Below are 24517 nucleotides of genomic sequence, written 5' to 3'. Positions count from 1 at the left end.
ATATAAAACATATACACTGAGGCACTTACTGCAGTTTTCTTAAAGGGGAAAAACTGGTCACAACTAAATGTCTAAGGCTGCTATCACTGTTAAGTAAATAACAAAGGTATAAAGAGGCATGGAGATAATTTTCAAATTAATTTAACAACTATACTAAAATCATAAGGGTCTTACCAAGAACTCTTAGTTTCAAATGATTGAAACATTTAAAATATTGGTATATTTCTTCTCTTGGAATAAGATTTTACTTCATCCTTTTAATAAAGTAATGAATGCTAAAATTGAAGAATATCATGGCATTAAAAAATATATATTCAGAATCCCACATGAATAAACTATTATTTGCCTTCCAAAATACATTCTTATAGTCAATGTCAAAGTGTTACCCATCTGTCCGCCTATACGACAGAAGATGAAGTCAGAGTCATACCAGTGGTCAAAGAAAAGAGTCATGACCTTCTATTTTCTCTATATCATGACCTAGATAACCTTGATGTTTCCTCTTACCAATCTTAGCCTAGGCCCAGTATTAGAGAATTTGTTAAAACTAACAGACACTGACACACACACATACACACACACACCACTTACAGTGGTAAACCTTTAAAAAACAACACATGTCACAATACCTTTCTGAGCTCTGATGGCTCACTTCCTTCTTCCACCACAATTAGTTGAGATCTTCCTTTTCTTTCGTTGTCCCGAATGCCAATGGCAACCTGGCTTGCCTTCAGACGCTCATATTTGTTGCACGAGGAACCACACCACTGGTAAATTTCCTAAAAGAAAGGGACAGATCTTTTTTTTTTAAGATTTTATTTATTTATTTGACAGAGGGAGACACAGCGAGAGAGGGGACACAAGCAGGGGAAGTGGGAGAGGAAGAAGCAGGCTTCCCGTGGAGCAGGGAGCCCCACGCAGGGCGCGATCCCAGGACCCTAGGATCACGACCTGAGCCGAAGGCAGATGCTTAACGACTGAGCCACCCAGGCGCCCCGGGACAGATCTTTTGACCCGAAATACATGGAGGACATTTAGTCCTGTTGTGATACTCACTGTTAGTATTAGGAAAAAACAAAAAGATATTTTAAAAAAAATGAAAGTTATCTGTTGTTGAGGTATATATAATTTTACATACTTATACCTGTTTTCAGTTAGCATTATAAAGTAACCATTTTTTAAACATGGAAAATATAAGTATATATCTCACCATTCTTTGGGTATATCCACTAATTACAATTTACGAAAGTAAACTTGTATGTTACCTAAATTTAAAATAATAATTTTACCATATTTCAGAAAGGTAGTAAAGAATCTGTTACAGTAATGTGCTCTTGATGATTATAAAAATTAATGTAATGCTTTTTTAAAGCAATTTAATGAATTTTATCAAAAGCCATAAAAAGAATTAAGACATATGACCCAGTAATAATACCATCTGGAATTCATTTTAATAAATTATTCATAAAGATTAGGAAGAAACCATATGTACAAGGGTTTTTATTGCTATATAATTATATTAGTGAGGCATTGGGAAGACATTAAATGTTCTATAATAGGCTAATAGTTATATATATTTACGATACAGAGAAAAAACAGATACTTAATAGCAAAGTTGTATTTTAACATAGAGATTTATAAAAATAAAAATAGAATGACAGTTCGATATATTCTAAAATCAGTAGATTATATTAGCTGCCATTTAGATTAAAATATTGTATATTTTAGACGGGTACAGTGTTCAGAAGATATAGATAAAATTTAAACTAAAAATATCATTTTCTCCATTAAATGTGGTTTTAATGAAAGAAAGAAAAATTTAATGGTGCCTAATCCTGGTGGGGGAGTAGGAATGGGCATTATCACATTCCATTTGGGTTGTATAAACTGATACACAGTCTTTTTCTGAGGGAAGTTTGGTATCGTATCAAAAAATTACATGGGCTTTTAGGATCAGGAAATTCAATTTCTAGGACTCTATACTACAGAGGTATTCAAACATGGGTTACAAAAGCAAAGAAAACAAAAACCCCACAAATGTCCCTCAGTAGGGCGATGGCTGTGTAAATGTTGTTATATGGAGACTACAGACTGTTCTTTAATGCCTAAAACCTGAGAAAAGTGTTTAAATGCCGACACAGAAAAGCCTTCAATTTTTATCTAATAGCTTTTTTCTTTTTTTTTTTTTTTTTAATGTCACATATATTAGGTGCCTCTGATGAGCTAGATGGTGGGGACAGAGAGAAGAATAAGAGAAAGCAAGCAAGGAGAGACTGACATGTGGACAACCAATGCTAATAATGTATTTGCACTACACCTGCTTTCAAAACAAGTTCCACACAAACTGTGTGCAGTCCGTCTTGGAAAGGTGGTTAGCACAGTGGTTAAGTGTGAAGGAGACAGACTCAGGCTGCAACTTACCAGCTATAGGACCCTGTGTCTGCAACGTTTAAAAGAGCACATCAATTAACAACAGCAAAATAAAAGAGCACCCAGGCATCCACAGACAGAATGGCTCTTTTCTCTGATGATAAAACATTTCCAGCCCAGAGTCATTTCTTTATTCACAAATAGCTTACCAATTGCCTAAAATGGGCTCTCTTCCAGGCCCTAGGGGCCCAAATTTGAATCACACAGGCCTGGGGGAGATTCTCTGACCCCTCACCCCACTCCCAGGTTCCTGATGCACTTATTCCATATTCCTCTTTGAGAATAAAATACACGTTTTAGCAATTTGAGTCTTTATAAGAAGTAAAATAAAAGGAGTTGCAACTCCTTTTACTCTAGAATCTGTCAAGGGGCATTTCTTTTCCGTTTTTAAAAGAACAGTGCACTGCTCTTGTTTCTCATTTCTTTTCTACATCTGGGCATCTGAATATGAGACTCACATTTGGAATCAATTTGAATACTGTGCCCAGGTCAGCAATCACAAAGAGTGAAAACAAATGATCCCCAACGATTAGTCAATGCCTATCACCGTGCATTAAGATCAGGGGGTGGTGTTTAGGAAGGTGATTTTTAAAAATACAGAAAACTGAGCACTACCCTTAGGGACTCTCAGGTATGTTCTGGACAGCCCTGTCTTTTGAACACTCCCCAGATGATTCTAGCATTCAACTGAGAATCCCTGCTGGTGGTCTTGAGCACAGTGCCACTGGCAGGCATTTGCAGAGAATCTGCAACATCTAATTACCCAGTGCAGCCAAGCACCCTACTCTGCTAAGTACACGTGTGCTCTCGGCTCTGATTTCTTCCCTATCTTATTCCATGAGATTTTGCCACTGATTCTTTTCTCAGTGGGTCTCAGAAAGCAAACTTCTAATATTTACATTACAGCAAAATACAGGAAGCAGATCAGAAGTTTAGATCTCTAGATTTCTCACTTGTTAGCAACTTTCACTACTGACTTGCTCTGCATTTATATAATTGTCCAACAGATGTTTATGTTCTCCATATAAGTGACCTCGCATCAACTTCAGAGAGATTATATAAAATCACACTAAATTTTATTAGCTTCTGTAGAGCAGTAGGGAAGCTTGGTAAATGTGCTTACAAGAGAAATGTAGATAATAATTTGACTAACATAATTATTATTTAATGTAGAATTTTACAGTATTCCATGGATCCCCAAATATTTTCTATGACATTACCTTAGGTTGGGAGTTTTTATGTGCAGTATCAGCTCACAGATAAATTTAGTTGTAGAAAATATTCTTCACCATTACTGACAGACCTCAGTTTATACTTTTAAAATAGCAAAAAGAACAAAGCTGTAGGTATCACAATCCATGATTTCAAGATATACTACAAAGCTACAGTAATCAAAATAGCATGGTGCAGGTGCAAAAATAGACACATAGAACAGAATAGAGAGCCCAGAAATAAACCCATGCTTATACAGTCAATTAGTCTACGACAAAAGGGCAAGAATATGCATTGGGGAAAAGACAGTCTCTTCAGCGTGTTGGGAAAACTGGACAGCTGCATGCAAAAGAGTAAAACCGGACTTTCTTAAGCCATACACAAAACTGAACTCAAAATAGATCAAAGACCTATATGTAAGACCTGAAACCATTATATTCCTAAAGGAAATCACAGGCGGTAATCTCTTGGACATCAGTCTTAACATTTTTCTGGATATGTCTCTTCAGGCAAGGGAAAAAAAAAGCAAGAATGAACAATTGGGACTACATCAAACTAAAAAGCTTCTGCACAGCAAAGGAAACTATCAACAAAATGAAAAGGCAAAAATATCATAAGATTTCACTTAAATGTGGAATCTAAAAAATAAAACACACAAAAACCAGAAATAGAATCATAAATACCCAGAGAACAAATTAGTGGTTGCCAGAGGGGAGAGCGGTGGGTGAAATAGGTGAAGGGAATTCAGAGGTACAAACTTCCGGTTATAAATAAATCACAGGAAGGAAAAGCACAGCATAGGGAATATAGTCAATAATATTGCAATAACATTGTATGGTGACAGAGGGTAACTACACTTATCGTGGTGAACGCTGTGTAGTGTATAGAGTTGTCAAATCACTATGTTATACACCTGAAACTATATAACATGGTATGTCAACAACACTTGAATAAAAAAATTTTAAAATAGCAAAAAACATATCTAGGAAATGTTCATGAAAATAATAAAACTGTTAAAAGTAAAATTTTCCTTTTTAACTCAAAGATGACCCAATCACTAAAGAAAGTGTTACAGAAAATTTCTTATTGGGCATGACAATGAATGCTTTGTGTTATGCTTACTCTTTTATTATTTTCACTTAATTTTGTGCTATTTCTATAAAAGTGACATATCATCTTATTTCCTAGACTTAATTTTTAGTGGTGAATTCAGACAACAAATACAATAAAATACAGACTTTAATTATAAATTGCCAAAAGCCAGAATTGTTTAAGGAGTTCTATTAATTTAAAAAACCCTTTTCTTTCAATAGGACTTAAGTTTTTCTGCAAATATATTTCATTCAATCACGGCAGCAACACAGTTAAAACATGCTTCAGATTTTAAACAGAAAATTTGTTTAGATTTTAAACAGAATTTTAGCAATTCACTAAATTTGAGCAATTTAAATTCTATCATGGATGGATGATGTGGTTAGGACATCTCATTTTAACAAAGCTCTACTGTGCTAAATAAATGTGTATAGTACTATTAATAAGCTGCACTACCAACACTTACTCTATTCAGAGGTAGTTGGGCAAGACCACTTCTCTGCTCTGTGCACAAGGAAACTCTGTGCTCGATTGGCCCCGTGCTTGAAAAATGTTCCTATAATTCAACTTACCCTGTTTTTTGGAGGGAGTGAGCTAAAAAAACCCAAGAATGCTACACAGAGCTAAAAAAAAATGCCCAAATTGATGTAACAGGTTCATACTATTATTACAACAAAAAGTTTTCATAATTTAAATTGTTTTATTTATAATAGGTTGATGGGGTTTAGATAAAAATTCTTTTGTAAAGGTGATTTAAGCAGATGAGACACTGAAAATGATAAAGCAAACATGGTTTCAGAGGCAACTATTTACCCTCTAAGAGTCTAAAGAATTTAACAATTCAACACTAAGTGTTATACTTCTTTGGGGGAAGGGACATAAAGCCCCCTGTCAATATGAAAGGATCCATTCAATTCAGACTGAAATGCACTTAAATTTTGGCCAAAATCTGTTGATGTACATATTGCCCACAAACACCCTGTGCTGGAGTTTGTCAAATTATAATTAACTCTTAATATGCAAACTATTAAAGGAAAACAAAATTACTCTGGATAGCTGGAAAAGTAAATAAGGGAGTAAAGACACATCTGTTACGGGCAATTTGTTTGGACCACCAATAACAAGAAATAATAGTGAGTGAGTGATATTCATGGTGACAACCATACTGGGGACAGACTAGAGGTTTCTAAAATTTCCTTTAAACCATGTGGTCGGAGTTAACAAGTAAAAACATCAAAGTGCAGCCAAACCTCATTTGGGGGCAGGAAATAAGAGGAGAAATAAAACAATGCTCAATGATGCCCTTGAAGGGAAGCAAGATTTCAGAAGCCGAGTTTAAAGGAGCACCCAGACCAGCCCATGTGATGTTGACTCATAACATGTGCAAAGAATTCAGCATAGACTTGTTACTCTTTTGTCCTTTGCTAAGTTATTTATTCTAAATACATCTACAATTTTATAAAAGGAGAAGGGTGGCCAGACCTCTTGCTCTCCCTCGCCTCTACTGGCTTTATTTTTACTGTGCTTACTTTTCTCTTAGATCTAGTTAACAAAATATAAAAGCTCATTCAGATATCCTCTCTGCCTGCAGCTCTCTAAGCATAACTTAAACACCATACTGACTTGTGAGATACCTCCAGGAATCTACCTTTTTCTATTTTTAAACTTTAAACCATGACTTTTTTTTTAGTTTTTGGATGAATGAGTGTTTATTTACATCCTATCCTTTTGTTGTTGTCCAAAGCCAAGCCAACCCAATATCATTCAATGACACATATATGTATTTTTTAAAACACCTCTGATTGAGGAATGGGAGATGAATGGAATGGGTATGCATGGCCACTGAAGGCTTGGTGACCAGAAAGGACGGGACTACATGTGAACTAGGGCAGAGCAGTGGCTATGGGAAAGAGAAGGATCAAGGGATAGCTAGAAGGTTAAAGCCTCCAGGATTGGTCAACAGTGTCCTTTGGATGTAAACTGGAGGACAAGGAGAAGTGGACATGACTTGGACCCCTTTAGCTTGGCTGTTGGTAGTGATGTCACTTACTGGGACCAGGTGACAGCTTCTAGAGCATTCTTTTCATTGCAATAATGAGAGCTGGTAAAATTATGTTCTCTATACTCTTCAGAGTATTTGGCAAATCAAAGTTTTATAGCCACATTTCATCAAAAATAATTTCTGTCAGCCACATAAGTTGGTGACTTAACTATATTTAACTGATCTACTATTCTTTTCAGATACGTAACCCTGTATTTTCCTGCACCTTTAGACATTTCCCATATTGAAATGGTTCTCAGCATTAACTGTATAATAAAATGACCTGGGGTAGGGCCTAAAAAGTACTTACCCCAAAGTCCCAACCCAAAACTTCAAAATCAGAATCTTTAGGGGTCATATCACACATGCATCAATATTTTAAAAACTTCCTAATGATTCTAATGTGAAACTGTGAGAATGAAAACATAAATCCTAATACCTTGGGAGTGGTCTTTCCTAGTCCCTCATCTATTCTCTAATTGTAATGTGTCTGTGTCTCCATTCCAGCCCTTCCTACCTTCTACCTCGCCATACTCCCAGCTGTGTATGTGTCTGTGCCTCTCACCATTTGACAGCATCTGGAGGTCAAAGACTATTTGGTTTCCACCTTTATACTCCAGCACCCAGCACACACCAAGGGCACAATAAATACCATTCATCCCTACTTTTGTTGAAGGGTAAATTTTAGAGATTTAACATTAGGTTTATTTTTTCCCATTATCTTTTCTTGTTGCCTCAAGGCTTTCTCCTTATAAAACTAGTGGAATGGATTACTTTCAGATAAGGACAAATTTATCCAGAACAAAGAAGACTTTGCTCAGCTTTTTGTTCTTTTTTTTTTTTTTTTAAAAGATTTCATTTATTTGACAGAGAGAGACACAGCAGGGGGAGTGGGAGAGGGAGAAGCAGACTCCCGGCCAAGCAGGGAGGACCCTAGGACCATGAACTGAGCTGAAGGCAGATGCCCAACGACTGAGCCGCCCAGGCGCCCCTAGTTTTTTGTTCTAAAATAAACAGTTTAAGTCATAGCAGAGACAAAAGTCCAAATGCCAACATAGGTTTAATTTAAAAGAACCTTGATTTTATGAGAGTAAAGTTTTCTGAGGGAAGGAGTGAGAATGCAGCAATTTACAGAAAATTGGTTTTGCATATCAAGAATCAGAGTCTTGGCTTTAGGGGCTAAAGTGTATTGCAGGAACTACACAGTAGGCTAAACTGTGAAATGGTATAAGACTGGTTGGTCAGGTCCAGGAAGAGAAAAGTATGGGGATTACAAGAGAACTAGGAAACTCGATCAGATGCAATGAATCTCTGAGAAGAGCTCAGTACATTCCCCTCCAACACATTTGTCATATATTCATCCATGACCCTGAACATTAATTAGAAACAACTGTGGGCAGTGTCCATGCAGTCGGATCGATGGGCACTGGTACAATGTGGGTACAGTGTCCCCAGAACAGCCTGTGGTACAGGCAAAATAAGGCAGAACTCCAGAGGGGCTACTATGATGGCCAACAGTATCAAAAGACCAAAGTAAGGCCATGGATATTTTCCAGCAAAAGTTTTGGGACAGAGGCCAAAGTTCAAAGCTCAAAGCTCAAGAATTAATGAAACGGCAAAGCCTCAGTGAATGTTAGAGAGGAGTGAGGGCTAAACTATGCAAACCAGATACACTTCCATTCTCAACCTGGTCCCCCATCCTCAGGCCATAATATCACATACGCACATCCCCTATACCTGAGGGATGGAAAAGGGGATGGGTGTGATAAGTTTGATTTGCTTTCATGATAAACAAGGTTCACCTTAATAGGGCAAGATTATTTTATTTTTAACCCTTCTGTGGAAATAGAAGCTTGGCTATGAACTCAGGTTGAGCTACAGGTGAAAAAAAGAAAATTATATCTCTATCCACATGACTGCATGAGACTGTATGCTTTGCGTTGGACAGGTGTACATTTGTTGAGTGACTATAAGCTCTGGGTCTTCTAATAAGGACAAAGTGAGTGAGTGAGGTTGATAAATGAATGGACAGGCAATATGGAAAATGCTCAAGGCAAGTCTGCGAGGTGATAGGAAATATGAGATAAAGTCTTGCCTAATTCTACAGGGGTGCGAGGTGGGATGGGGGAAGGATGGAGGAAGAGACCGAGGAACACATCATAAAAAAAGCAATATTGGAATTGAATATTTAAAGATGAGATGATACTGGATGCTTTCCAAAGAAATGTTATACAGAGCAAGAGTGGATTTTAGGCAAAGGAAACAATGTATACAAAGCAAAAGCATGGTGACTGGACGGAAAGTGTCATGTGCAGGACAATGAGAGAGTACCATGGTGATAAAGAGCACGAGAAGGGTTCAGGAGACACTCAGGAGGTAGAAGAGAGTAGGCCCAGTGACCAGTTGAATGTAAAGCCTCTGGGAGAAGCCATCTGGATGATTTCTAGATTTGGAGTTTGAGGTCTGAATGACAGATAGCTCCATTCAACATTATAAGAACAATAAGAGAAGAAATCATTTTGGAATGAGAGGGTGAAGTTGATGAGTTCCATTTTTAGACTTGTTGAGTTTGAGGTTCTTGTGATACAAGAAATATCTGGGAGGCAGTCTGAAATGCTGACACAGATCTCCCGTAAGAGTTCTGAGCGAGACTATAAAACTGAGATTTACCAGCGGATGAGTAGTTGAAGTTTTGGGTGAGGGTAAGTTTGCTCAGGAAGAATGTATAAAAAGACAATGATCAAAAGTGGAATCCTTAAACACACACACACACACACACACACACACACACACACACACAAAACTTGAGGGGGTGGGCAGACCATGCAAAGAAGAATGAGAAAGAATGGCTTGAAAGGGAGGAAAAGCAGGAAGCCAGAGGAGAGTGAGGCTGAGATACAAGGGAGTAACCAACAGTGTCAGCTGCAGCACAGGGATGGAGTGGATAATGAACCAAGTGTCCACTGGATTTAGCAGAAGCCATTGCTGCTGTAGGATGAACAGATTCAAAGAAACGGTGGGAGTAAAAGTCAGGAAACGTAGGTTGCAGACCAACTGGTAAATGAGGAAGTGTAGACTGTTGTTTCAAAGCAGCAGGAGGGAATAATGAGAGAGGGGCAATAGGTTATAAATAGCCAGGTGAGTGGGGCAAAGCTGCATAACTGACCAAACAAGTTAACAAGAAAACGGAACATGCCCAACAGCACAATTAGTAACTCACCACAGAAATTCCTCCTCCTGTGAAATCCGACTCTCCACTAGTGGCTGGCTCTGACACATATTTCCAAAAAGGTTAGCTCCAGCTCCCAGACTTTGAAATTATAGACTCTTTCCATTATCATTCACATTCTGTAGTTACTGATGGCTTTGTTGCAATATATTTAGATGTGATTTTGTGAGTCATTTCTACAACTACCTCAACCACCTCATAGCTTTAAAAATGATGATTGATAAAATCACCAACGTTAAAATACACAGTTCAAAAGCACTTCTCCAAAGATTCAGTAAATTCCAAATTGCTAAGATCTAGCCATGTTCCATATTATTTTCTGAGAACACACTAAATGTAAGATAGCTTATCCAAATCATCCTCTAAAATGTTGATAATTTCTTAAAGTTCAAAGGGATTAAACAGGTAATTTTATAATCTCATGCTTTTGACTGAGGTGGTTACATGGTCATATCAGGAAATATTTACTGTAGTCTCAAATCGTATAACAGCATATGTTTCAAAAGTATATGGCATATCATATTAATACTAGTGATTGTTCATCAAAAAAGGTGACTTCCCCAAACAAAATCAAACTATAGGATTTAGGTTATGTCCATAACCTTAGTTTTGGCCAACTGGCTCTAGTTAGATGAAAACTTTGGAGGTCGAACCTACTTTTTTCATACCTGGATAATAAAACAAACTTGAAGAAATTGCACTGGCTTCTTTTTGTACTTTCTAATGCAGAAGGTAATTTTGAAATCGAACTCATTAAGATTTTATAGTAGAGAAAATATTGGTCCCACGTCCTTCTTTGTTTACTGTGACACACCCCGAAAATAAAGACTCCAAGGTAATTGCAAGATCTTATCACCATTCAGAGATTGTTGGCAACATACCAACTGGTTAAAAGCTTTACATAAAAAGAGATCATGTGAATAAACGACTAGAGTGTATGTAGTACTGCTTGATTCCTATCAGGGTATCCCTCTGGGGTATAGTATACTTCTACAACATAAGAGATAATCAGCTATCTCTGCAACAAAATCATTCCATATGTCTCTCTAACCAGGCATGAGAGCAGGACACAACTTGAAAGTCATTAAAGGTAATTAACTCTATAAAATAAAGATAATTTACTCTTAAACTGATGAATGTCCTTGAATCTCATAATAGAGGCTCTGTCCGTATTATAGGAGCCTGTACTTATTGGTACATGGCAGACATTACCCACGGAAAGACAGAATATGTCACTGGAACCACCATCTGCCTACCACAGCACTCAACCATCTAATCCACTGTGGAAGCACAATACTTGCTCAACAAAATAATGATTTCATTAACAATACTACTTTTAGAAGATTTTAAGCTAGATTAGACATAATTCTGAATTGAGCAGATTCGGAAACTATTTCAAGATACTCTGTTATAGAGCCATACCTTCTTATATCCCACCAAGTTAGCTTAGGATAGTGGAAAGAATGTAAACTAAGAATAGAAAACCCCAGGTCAGCACTCAACCTGTATTAATGCAAGTGACTTGCTCCCACCCTCTACGGCTTTTTTTCTCTTGTGAAACCACGATGACAACTGTCATTTCCAGATGTGACTCTGTGTCAGGGGAGATTGAATCATAGTCAGCTAAGGTTAGAAGCACCATCAGAAATTGTAGTCAATTGTTTGTAGAGAGCAAAAAAAAAAAAAAGAAAAAAGAAATCGGAGTCAGGATGAAAACAATAAATGAGGAAGTTAAGGCTCTGGAGAGGTTAATAACTTGCTCAAGATTAAGGAGCAGATAGTTAGAAAGCTGAACTGGAGGCCTTTCATGGTAATTAAAGAGATTATTGCATGTGTGGAGCAATTACATTACACATGAAAAGCTATTTTAAGAAAGAAGTATGTTCACGTAATGGCAGTGATGAATTACATTATCAACGGAAAGTGTCTCTTCTGTGTAGGGGCCCCAGAGATCATCTAATCGACTTTTATAGATGAGAATCTAAGATTAAAGTCAGCTTGGATGAAAACTGAGGTCTCTTTTTTCTATGAAAAATACTATCTTCTATGTTAAAACACTTCATAAATTATCAAGGGATAAAGGGCTATAAAAATGTTATAGGAGAAGCCGGTTAGGAGAATGGGTTAGCATTTAAAGTTGAAAAGGGCTTTTCCAAGAAATTCACCGTGAGGTTCAGGGCAGGGGTACTGCCATTTTGGGTGCAGATGTCTAAGTGTGACACTGAGAACTGTACTTTGGGCATTATTAATATGATCGCAACTGTGCACACAAGCTGGTGTGATCCAAGATAGCCGAATTATACATTAGCAGTAATAAAACTAGAGGTGTATCCTAACTGAGAGAAACCCATGAAGTTTATAGCTTGGAGCCATTTTCCAAATGATTAATAATCTTAGCACACTTAATCTCTGTGCTGTTGCTAAGTTAATATTGCCTTAACAGAACCTTGACTGAGGGGCTCCGTTTTCAAAATCCTTAGTGTCCCTTCTCTGTGCACGTGGAATAAACTCTTTTGGCTTTTGTCTGATGCTTTTCCCCAAAATACTGCCCATGGAGAGGCAATAAAATAAAATGCTCAGGTGGGAATCAGACACCCCCAGGGTGGAATCCTGGCTTCACCATTCACTGGCTGTGCACTGGGAGGAAATTCCACAGCCGGTGCAAGCCTCGGGCTAACCGAAGCAGCACTGGTCAGAGCAAGTCTCTGTACAATGCTGAGCACAGAAACGTTCCTGACGACGAGCAGGATGCTGATGCACATGGTGTAACGAGGAGGATGACCATGAGGAGGAGGAGAAGGGCATTATAAAGGCTCTGCCCTCTCCTGCCCTCTCTGCTTTCCCCATGGGTTTTCAATGGTAGAGAATGCCTTTTATTCCGACTTTATTTTATTTCTACCTTACAAAGTTTAAAAGACCCAACTTAAATCCCACCATCTAGAGCCTAGCAAAGACTTTGCAATAATACTTCTTTTAGAGATAAAAATGATTTGGGGGCGCCTGGGTGGCTCAGTCATTAAGCATCTGCCTTCGGCTCAGGTCATGATCCCAGGGTCCTGGGATCGAGCCCCGCATCCGGCTCCCTGCTCAGCGGGAAGCCTGCTTCTCCCTCTCCCTCTGCCCCTCCCCCTCATTTGTGCTCTCTCCCTCTCTCTCTCAAAATAAATAAAATCTTTAAAAAAGTAATTATTAGTAAGTATATGTGAACTCAGAGGGGCCTCTTTTCCTGGAAACAAATGTAAGTCAGATATTGCCCATCCCATTAAGGTGATACTTAATATCTGTACTTGTGCCTTTTCTCTTAATACCCTAAAATAATTAAAAAGTATGAAATAGTATGGTGTAGTAAATGTGTGACATATATCCCAAAATATCCCCTAAAATCTCCTTAGGCAAGCTGTTTAGACTTATCCCATGTCCATTTGAAATCCTAGAAACTTTGCTTTCTGGAGAAAATTCCATTTGTCCCTCAAATAATGTTTTCCCACACCCAATTAAGGACAAAAATAATTAGCGGAAGCTCTGTTCAGACAGAGGGTAAATATATTAAAAATTATTCTATGTGTGTTCTATGGTAGGAAGAACTAAATCATTACTCCATGCTAACCCTATCAAAGAAAATAAAAACTTTGAAGTCTCACTTTGTGTGATTTAAATACTCGCCAATTCATCCTATGATATGATTGCATCTCACATAAACATGATCTGTTCCCTGTGTGTCGAAAATGTGATTATCTTCCACGGCACGTACATCTGATTTGATCTGAACACAATTCACTCTCCATTAGACGTCTGCGTGTGCATGTAACACTTACAGTGCCGAGGTCAATGATGAAGCAGTCGCCCTTGTTGAAACTGTCCCAGCTAAGGGGAACTTCCGTGGCCCTGACCACTCTCCGACCCTTCACATGCAGGAGCCTCTTAGCGGTCAAGTCATTTGTAAGAACATGATTTAGTCCAGATGCCACACCTCCGGCCTGATCAGTGGGAAGAAGACAGAAAACAAACAAAAAGAGATGAAGCTTCTAACTAGATACAAAAACACATAAAACCACAGGTGTATCTGTCAAAACTGCCTGTCAGGCCAAGACAAAATAGCCACCTCAGAGCATGTGAAACAGTAAGTACACAGAAGAGAATGCCGTGGCAAATCAACCCCTTTTTTGGTTCTTTTAAGGCCTTTTGTCCTTCCTGTTTTAATCATTCAACTTAAGATTGCAGGTATTTACTAAGAACCTTCAGTGGATAAAACCTGTGACATAAATGAAAAGAAGCAGTAGCTCCCAAAGTGTCCTTTGGGAACGAATGAGTCTAAAACCATTAAGTGAGAAGCAGACAAGATTTCAGGGAAGAAGACAGGAGGATAGAGGAGAGTCAGGTAACAAGAGCAAGTGAGGAGAGAACGAGCCACCCCAAAATTCCCATGCCCCACACAGTGTTAGGACACAGAAGGGGAGTTGACTCCTGGCCAGATGTGGGGGGATCCCATTTATGATCTTTGTTTTAACATTATATATATTTTTTTAAATTTTTTTATTATGTTATGTTAGTCACCATACATTACATCATTAGTTTCTGATGTGGTGTTCCATGATTCATTGTTTGCGTATAACACCCGGTGCTCCATTCAGTACGTGCCCTCTTTAATACCCATCACCAGGCTAACCCATCCCCCCACCCCCTCCCCTCTAGAACCCTCAGTTTGTTTCTCAGAGTCCATAATCTCTTATGGTTCCTCTCCCCCTCCGATTTCCCCTTCATTTTTCCCTTCCTGCTATCTTCTTTTTTTTTTCACATATAATGTATTATTTGTTTCAGAGATACGGGTCTGTGATTCAGCAGTCTTACACAATTCATAGTGCTCACTCGAGCACATACCATCCCCAAAGTCTATCACTCAGCCACCCATAAAACCTTTTTCCTTCTTTCTTTCTTTCTTTTTTCATTCATTCATTATTTCTTTCTCTCCCTCTCTTTTTTCTTTTTCTCTCCGTCTCTTTTTCTTTCTTTCTCTTTCTTTCTTTCTCTCCCTCTCTCTTTTTCTTTCTTTCTTTTCTTTCTTTCTTTCTTTTTTCTTTTTCTTTCTTTCTTTTTTCTTTTTCTTTCTTTCTTTCTTTCTTTTTCTTTCTCTCTCTCTCTCTCTCTCTCTCTTTCTTTCTTTCTTTTTTTCTTTTTCTTTCTCTCTCTCTCTCTCTTTTTTTCTTTCTATGCCAGGCCTGAGTATTTATACCCTAAATTTGGTTGCACATCCCAAAAGAAAATTATATTCAATTTAAGGAGGGGCTCCTGGGTGGCTCAGTCGTTAAGCATCTGCCTTCGGTTCAGGTCATGATCCCGGTGTCCTGGGATTGAGCCCCGCATCGGGCTCCCTGCTCAGCGAGAAGTCTGCTTCTCCTTTCCCACTCCCCCTGCTTGTGTTCCCTCTCTCACTGTGTCTCTCTGTTGAATAAATAAATAAAATCTTTAAAAATAAATAAATAAATAAATATGCTAAGGAAAATAATGAACTATATCAATTACATCTTCTTGTCTTATTTGAAATCAGCTTTTACCTTTTTACTTTTTCCTTTAATTAAATGTTAGAAATGATAATCTTTATTTATTTCCACAATTAATTATGAGGTGATGTGCATAATAAAGATGCGGTGTAAGCAAATCACTTTTATTGCTCAAAGGCCTCCTACAATAATATGGTAAGAAAATTAGCAATATAGGAAACCTATAAAATGATCCAATTTTCAAAATTTATTCATAAGGATGCCTGGGTGGCTCAGCTGGTTAAGCATCTGACTTTTGATTTTTTAGCTCAGGTCATGGTCTCAGGGTCATGAAATTGAGCCCCACATCAGGCTCCATGCTCAGTGCGGGGTCTGCTTGTCCCTCTTCCTCTGCTCCTCTCCGGGTGTGCTCCCTCTCTCTCTCAAATAAATAAAACACTTTTTTAAAATTTATTTATAAACATATATAGTAAATCCAGAGAAAGAAGTTAAGCTGCCTATGTAATCATTAGCACATTCCTGAAATTTCCACTGACTTTATTTTTTTTTAAGATCATATATTTATTTATTTGTCAGATAGAGAGAGAGAGCACAAGCAGGGGGAGCTGCAGATGGAGAAGCAGGTTTCCCGCTGAGCAAGGAGCCTGAGGTGGGAATGTATCCCAGGACCCTGGCATCATGACCTGAGCTAACGACAGACATTTAACCAACTGAGCCACCCAGGTGCCCTGAAATTTCCACTGACTTTAAATTACCACCATTCTCCAGGAAAAGACCCTCATGAATAGAAAGGTTTTATTACAATAGGCTAAAAGTTGACTTCAGGACAATTATAACCACAAATTTTATGAACTATATAATAATTTCTCAGTCCATAATGTTATCAAGATTGCCATAAATGAACAAACGATTATACAATAAAAATAAACACAAGTTTTTATCTATATGCTACTGTTCTTGGCCATTTCACTTTTCAAAAAAATAACTACATTGTGATCTGATAAACAGTGTAAGAACTCTGTGATCTGAAAGAAGTTATAAAATAAAAAACAGACTGGGGATACTTACATAACATTTAAGCTACTGTCATATAGTGAACCATCAGAGTGATATATAGTCTGTGAACATTTAACAATATTTTAAAAATTAATTTTGTCTTAATAAAATTTGATGTGAAAAAGGCACAAAGGAAAAACCGTAAGTTTCATATATGTTGGTATTTGATAGTAAATATTTCTGGAATAGTGTTTGAATTAACCCTAGAAACTCCCAGTCTCTTTCTACCTTCACACAGCATAATGAAAGCAAGGTGGATGATCCTCTAAATCAGTGACACCATAAACACAGTTTTGCTGGCTGATGGATGTTTGATGATCACTATTTACAATCATGGCTAAGAGCCGGGTCTTGTTGAGCTTGGGAAAGAGATTTAATATAAGGAAGCAGTGGTAAGGGACGCCTGGGGGCCTCAGTTGGTTAAGGGTCTGCCTTTGGCTCAGGTCATGGTCCCAGGGTCCTAGGATCGAGTCTGCCAGGTCGGGCTCCCTGCTCTGCGGGGAGTCTGCTTCTCCCTCTGCCTGCCGCTTCCCCTGCTTGTGTGCTCGTGCTCTCTCTCTCTCTCCGACAAGTAAATAAATAAGATCTTTTAAAAAAGGAAAAAAAAAAAAAGGAAGTAGTGGTAAATATTACTCCTCTAGGACTCCCCCAGCCTAAAAAGCCTCATAAAAAGAAACCTCAGGTGAATTAAATGACCTGACAAGACGGTCTTAATGTTGCCTCGCTGAATCTTTCCCTTACACACGACAACTAAATATGGCTGCTGCTGGCTTGGTAATGGTAGACAACACCCTGTTTCACAGTAATCTTAAATAAACAAATTCATCCTGATATTTGAGCCATTTATTTATATTGAGAGCATCATAGTATAGTGATTACCAGCTTAGGCACTGAAGTCAGATGGTCACCCAGTCACATATCCACTGTTAGACCTTGTTAAGTTACATAGTTTCTCAAAGCTTTTGTTTACTTATCTTAATAGGGTGACAATGACAGAAACTGCACCTAGGGGGTGTTATTTGGATGAAATGAGATAATAGACATGAAGTGCTTAGCACATTCTTGTAAGTATGAAATTAAGTACAACATAATGGTCTTTGCTATTCTGGGATAGCTGGGTGGCTTAGTTGGTTAAAGCATCTGACTCTTGATTTCAGCTCAGATCATGATCTCAGGGTCATGAGATTGAGCCCCGTGTTAGGCTCTGAGCTCAGCATGGAGTTTGGTTGAGATTCTCTCCCTCTCTCCTTCTGCCTCTGCCCCTTCCCCCGCTTGCATCCTCTCTCTCCTTCTCTCTCAAAATAAATAAGATCTTTAAAAAAATAGTCTTTGCTATTCTGGGTGGCAAATTATCCTCGCTTCCAAATTTCTTATCAAGTATTTTGCAAGTGCACACATTGTCAACTGCTCAATGTCACTAATGATAAGACAGTGAACTGATTTTTTTGCTGATAAATTTGACCTCCATTAGCAAATACCGTCTTTCTAAAAAATGCTGATTTGTAAGTGATTTTGATGTAGAAGATAATTACCTTATAACTGTAAAATTGCTTTTTCATGTCCACCTTTAAATATATATCCAGAAGTTTGATTTCAGAGGTCCTGCTAACAGCCAGAAGGATTAATAATATCACAATTTCCTACTGACTGTATATGCACTATATATGTATGTTATTATTTAATTTGATCCCTAATCCTTACAATACCTATATGAGGAAGCTGTTGTTATACCCATTATATATTTGAGGAAACTGAGCACAGAAAGCTTACTTGCCCTGAAGTAAACAAGTCATACGTAGCAGAAATGGGTTCATAACCAGGATGTTGTCATATTACATGCTTTTAGTAACTACATGACCCAGCTTATTCAAAATGTTGGTTTCATTGACATAAAGGAAGTTTCAGGATCATTTGACATAAACTGTAGGAACTCATGTGAATTAAATGAAATGAGAAGTCATACATTGTTTCATATCTAGGGTTGTTCATAACCTAGAGTGAAAAACATCATTTCAAGAGAGAAGAGAATTTATATCTGTTTATCCTCACCTCAATAGCATCACAAAATATTCACTAAGGCTCTGATCAGGCAAAAGTAGAAATAAACCCTGGCATTGTAGTAGATAAATTCAATACATATTCAGAATTCTAGTTTGGCTCTGAGGTTTTAAGTCCTCAGTAAGCTAACAGGCTCAAAGGGTGAGGCGGTGGGGTCTGCAGAAGACCTGTTGGAGCATGTCTGATTTTGAAAAGGATTGCTTCTGAAATGTTTGTCTAGGGAGATATTTCTCACACTGTAACTGAACACTCTTGGGGGCAGGGGAGATTGTGAAGAGTGGCGAGTCCACAAGGGTCATGGAGGGAATTCCCCAAAAAAAGGCTGTCTTTCATTGAAGGTTGCCTTAAAAGAACAGAACTACTTAACTTGTTTTTTTTTCTTTTTCCCCCAGAAGAAAAGCCGGTTGATGATCAGTGTTTCAGGCCAAAACACATAAATTGTGTGTATGTGTGTGTAGCAGTGTAGGTATATTTGACTTTGTGAGGCTGAACCACATACATATTTAACTCAATGGTTTGTTTCATTTGTATCATTTCCAAGATCAAACCACACTATTTGAGAAATGTGTGTATAGTTCTTTCTATAGAAGTAACTGGAATTATAATTGTTATAAATATTGCATTAAGACATTCCAGAACAACTGAGATTCCCAAGTCTTGGGTCATTTGCAGCAACTTCAGAGGTTCTCTAGAATGGCATTAACAGAAATTGTGAATACCCGAGTTGCTAATATTTAATTATCGAAGTAACTCCACAAAATTTTAAAGGGCTTTCTTGTGACAACACTACTGAAACTCTTAACTTTATTAAAAATTAACCTATTAAATGAAATCAATCCAGAACACTTCACATATTACACTCATGTTCCACAAACATTTATTGAGTACCTACTATGTATCCAGCAGGTACTGGTATATATCAGTAAATAAAACAGATTGAAACAAAAACAAAACAAAAAAACCCTGCCCTCAATGAACTTTCATTCTCTGGACATGAGGTGTGGATGCATAGGAAGAGAAAGGGGGTCATAATGGAAAGAGTTCAAGAGAGCGGCTTACCTTGTATTTCAGGCCTCCTTTGAAATAGCCAACAAAATCAGTAGATTCATAGCCTTGAAGTTCTCTATTCTGCACTGGCTTGCCTCCCAAATAGTCATCCATCTGAACAGTAAAGATGGCAGCCGCTGTGCTTTCATCCTGAGTACACTCCTTTCCTGCAACAGCAAAGGACAGCACTTCATTTCTCAAGCCAGGAAAATGACTAAGGCAGAATTTCTGATACAAAAGGCTCAGAAATTTTCTTTGAATCATATATACATCAATACAATAAACCGTCTTCAGCAGAACAATCTTTTGACAGAAATGTAATATAAAAATATTATTTTGTTAATAGCTACAAGAATTGTTTTGTTCTTGCTTTTCAATTCTTTTTAAAAACTGTTTAAAAGAAGCACTGCTGGGGGCACCTGGCTGGCACAGTCAGTTGACTGTCCTACTGTTGGTTTTGGCTCAGGTCATGGTCTCAGGGTCATGGGATGGAGCCCCATTTTGTGCTCCGTGCTCCGTGCAGAGTCTGCTTGGGACCCTCTCTCTCCCTCTCCTTCTGCCCCTCCTGGGCATGCTCTCTCTCCCTCCCTCTCTCTCTCTCTCTAAAATAAATTAATTAATCTTAAAAAAAAAAATAACACTGCTATCTGTATATGCTCAAAAAGATATAGCACTATACTCTAGTAGGACTCAAGATTCTTTTGCTAATCAGATCAGACTATGAGAATGTTTTCCAATTGTTTTAGCTTTTATTAGCATCAATATGCCAATATGTTAATATTTGTAAGGAATAGGAACATCATAGGCCATAGATAAATAGCTTTACAAAAGCAAGTAGTTTTTAGAATGGAAACAGGAATATCACTTGACCTCACCCCTATTTTTAAGTCCTAGTGCCCCCACTTTATTATTTTATTGGTGTAAGATCATATTCTCTATGTGGAAAGGGAGAATAAGAGATTAATAAGATTCACATCTATTGAATGTGACTGTAGGTATTATTAACCCAAGAATTTAACACACAACACACATTTAATTTTCACAGTTCTAGTATAAATCCCATCCAGGCAAACTCGCTGAGGTCAAAACACCAATTCTTCAGCACTGGCGTCTTCCGTGTGCCCGAGGATCCGAGCCAGTCCTGAGGGAAACTCAAATTTTAGAAAACACACTTCAAAACCCTTACTACATAGGAGCTGTGTAAAAATCATAAATGATTCTAGAAATAATAATAGCCAACATTTATACATTTATACTATCTTTGATATGGGCCAGATACTGTGCTAGTGGTTTACACGGATGATCTCATTTAATCTTCAAGCAAACACATGCAGCAAAAATATTTTCCACCACGTACAACGGACCCACAGTAAAGGCTTCGAGAGGCCAAGTAACTTCATAAAGTTGACCTCTGGTAGAACACGACACAGAGGCAGGTTTCTGTGATTCTGAAGCACAGGCTCTTAGAAACTACAATAGCAATCAATAGTTTTTTATACTCCGACTTTCATTAGCAGTAACATTTTGTGGTGACTGGGTTATGCTATTTTCCTCCGCAGATAACTGATGTAGAAAAGTTTAGAAGCCGTAACAATACTACAGTTCACAGGAAACCCCAACTGAGAGTATTCACCAAAGCTGAAGAAAGGGAAACAGCTATATTAATGGAAGAACTGTATTTCTTTACATTCCTCCCTTACTCTCAAAGGGAACCTGTGTAGCAACTTATCTTCTCAGGAAAAAAAATCCACTAGCTGTTAAGAGTACTTGACATGGTAACAATTTTATAAACTTGATGTGGTCAGAGGAAAAAAATCACATATGCAACTTTGTAGTCGGAAAGAACATTAGTGCCATTCTGCCCACTTTCCCATCTATAAATGAGACTACTAATAAAGACATAGATGTAGATTTGCACAGAGATGTCTTAAGAGGGAAGTTTAAATCAAGGTTAATATCGAAAGTGTTAAGGATAATGTGTTTGACATAAACATTCTTACTTGAGCACAAGTTGAAACGCAAATTTCTTTACACGGATATAAATGGACAGGCATGCAATTAATGAATGAACTGAAAGTAAGTTAATTAAATTATGCTATCATTTTTTTGATGCTTGTGTACTGCGCTGGGCCAGGGAACATCAGTATGAATAAACTAGAATCCTTGCTCTAAAGAAGTTGAAAGATCCTAAAGAAGCCAATACCAGCCTTTGAATGTGAAAAGTAGAATCCAGTTCAGTGATATCATGATGCAGTTTTAGCAATGTTCAGGAACATATGAACTTGCTCTATGAATTTTGCTTATGACCTCATTTATTTTCCCTTTTCTGATGTCTTTTACCAATGTCTTTCAAATTATAATATGTTTTTTTGTGTTATGTTATTTTATATTTTGTTGCCTTACAATTTTAGTAGATCTTGACAATCATGAAGTGTTTTTGCCCAAAGCATTTTCTATTACAGTTTTCAAAATTGGTGAGCACTAAATGAATGACTGAGTTAATGTGAATCTGTAAACCCTAAAAAACAGTTTGTTTAATGAGCAAGCTTCTTCGGATAAGAAAGAACCCATAGAATAACCACCACTACACCCCCAAAACCCCCCACAAACTGTGTTCAAAGTATCTTGCAGTCTTCTGACAAACTGTTGTCTACAGCAAGATAGGAGGTCCCTTCACATCTTAATTCACCAAAATTACAAATGTGGCATTTCAGACGCTTTTATTCATTCTAGATCCAAGTTCTGAATAGAAAGACCAAGACGAGGACATTACTATTCTATCTGGCATCATTCATTCATGAACATGGTTTTATATTAAGGTTTCAGTGATTTCTGGTATAAAATATAAAGAGATCACTGTCTATTTATCATAGGAATAGTGACACTATTCCTATGGGAAACCAAAGCTGGGAAACCAAGAAGTGTTTGGAACTCAGCTTGAGCTTCGTCAAGCAAGCACAAAATTTTAACATCAAACGCCATAATAAAAACAATCCTTCTCCCTCTTCCTATTTCTCACTTGCAGTGTCCGTTTCAGGGGTTCACTACCGTTGAGAACATCACTTCTTAATGGTTTCTGCCATGTTATTTCTTAAGTTCTTCAGATGTTAGAAATAAAAATGATGGCTTTTCAAGGACTTCAAAATGCGTGAGTGTGTGATTTTGTGTGGTCTCCCCACAGGCTCGGGAATAAAGCTAAAAATAAAGAACGAGAAGTCCAGGGGAGGCAATCTAGTTTTAAAAGAAGGCCGTAAGTCTCAGATAATCGGCACGTTGTTAGACGGGGTGTGTCCACTGGCACAGGATCCTACAGGGAGAGGCTGGACATTCAGGATGTTTACGAGTAAAAGTAGAAGGTGGAAAAAGTAGAACACACAAGGCCCAGTATTCTGACAACCTGGCGCAAGTGCCGCCCAAAATAATTACTATTGCTGAAGGAGCTGTTTTGTTTCGCACTGTGTCCTTGTTCAAATAGATAAATAACAATAATACAAATAACTATTATAATAAAGCAACTCATTTAAATAATACATGCCATATAAAGCTATTTATTTATTTTGACAAGATCTGTATTTTTTTCTCTTTTCCACCCAGGGTCGCCAACATCCTGATCAGCAGCAATTTCGGTTAGCCGACCGTGTGAGCAGTGTGGAGCAAGTGGATTCTGATTTAAAGTCGCCCAGAGCATGAGCATTAACTGCCAAAATGTGTGAAGAAATATAAGCTGGGGCCCAAGGGCAAAAAAATAAAAATAAATTAACTAGAGAAAAGGGAGGCGGGGGTGGGGGGGTACCTCTCCCCAGCTGCGGCGGATTCCTACAAACTTGTTTGACTTCGTCTCCTCCCTGACAGGGAAACCAGGACTGAACTTGTCGGAAGGTGAGCGGGACTTGGCCAGAGCCAGGGTGCGCTAAGCAGCGGCCCTGGGCGGGAGCACGGTTTACAAACTGGAAGGTGCAACGGGGAGAAGCTAGAGGAACCAGCCTCCAAGCCCGGGAGACCGGCCTGACAGAGGTCAAAGCCCGTGGGGTAAGACTGCTCCCGACCACTCCGTGCCCCGCGTTTGCAGCCGCGTTCTCAAGAGCGGACTCGCGTGGAGAAGGCGGCCAGCCCAAAGGGGGCCGCCCGGAGGGGACGCTACAGGCGCGACGGGTCCCCAGGCCCTTCCCGTGCGCTGTTCCCCTCTCCCCACCACCCCACCTCCACCCCACCCCCACCTCCAGCCGGCCAATCTCAGCCTCCCGCGGCCTTGCCCCTCCGCGACCTGGGCGCGTCGGGGTCCCGCTGCCTGCACCCGCTTACCCAGCCAGAAGTGCAGGCGGTAGGTGAAGCCCCGGCTCGCCTTGGCCGTGTGCAGCACCAGGTAGGCATCCCCGACGTAGAAGTCGCCGTAAGCGCTCTGGGGCACCGGCACGAGCTCGAGCTTCTCCACCCGCCAGACCTGCAGCCCCGCCTGCTTGCCCGCTCGGGCGAACTCCTCGTGGTACAGCCCCTGGGACATGGCTCCGACAGGCACTGCTCCGGAAAAGGGGCGCGCAATCAAGTCGATCCCGAAGTCGGACTAATCCGAGACCCGCTGGAGAGACCCTGTTCGCCGCGACTTTATAGGACTCGCCCTGCGGGGAGGCGGGGCTCGGAAGTGGGAGGGGCTAAGTGCCCGAGCCCCAGTCGCTCCGGGAGTAGGGGATCCCTTTCCATTCTCATAGCTGCGCCTAGTACCAAACTCCTACGCCCTACTCCGAGTTAGCAGGAGGATCAGAATCTCAGAAATCCTGAGATCCGGAGGGAATTTACAGAAATTCCTGAAACTGCCTCCTAGTCTAAGGAAGGACATTTCTTTCTGGTAACACGTGG

The 24517-nt window shown here is 39.0% G+C and overlaps 1 protein-coding gene across 1 annotated transcript in view; it reads right to left on the bottom strand.

The window, feature by feature from the left end:
- SCIN (scinderin) overlaps nucleotides 1–24224 on the bottom strand; it is an 80913-nt gene extending 56689 nt beyond the window's left edge. Inside the window, exons 1-4 of the mRNA XM_028118580.1 lie at nucleotides 23966–24224; nucleotides 19676–19830; nucleotides 13820–13981; nucleotides 630–779 (exon numbers count right to left, since the gene is read on the bottom strand). Coding sequence (XP_027974381.1) covers nucleotides 630–779; nucleotides 13820–13981; nucleotides 19676–19830; nucleotides 23966–24164 — 666 coding nt within the window. The 5' untranslated portion in view covers nucleotides 24165–24224. The remainder of the gene's footprint in view (nucleotides 1–629; nucleotides 780–13819; nucleotides 13982–19675; nucleotides 19831–23965) is intronic.
- Between the last annotated feature and the right edge of the window lie 293 nt (nucleotides 24225–24517).

This window comes from Eumetopias jubatus, unplaced genomic scaffold (assembly GCF_037043125.1).
Source record: "Eumetopias jubatus isolate StellerSeaLion01/CBP00866 unplaced genomic scaffold, mEumJub1_p1.0 scaffold_14, whole genome shotgun sequence".
NCBI classification, from domain to species: Eukaryota; Metazoa; Chordata; class Mammalia; order Carnivora; family Otariidae; genus Eumetopias; species Eumetopias jubatus.
The sequence above is the reverse complement of the archived record's forward strand: the minus strand, read 5'-3'. Positions and strand labels throughout refer to the sequence as shown.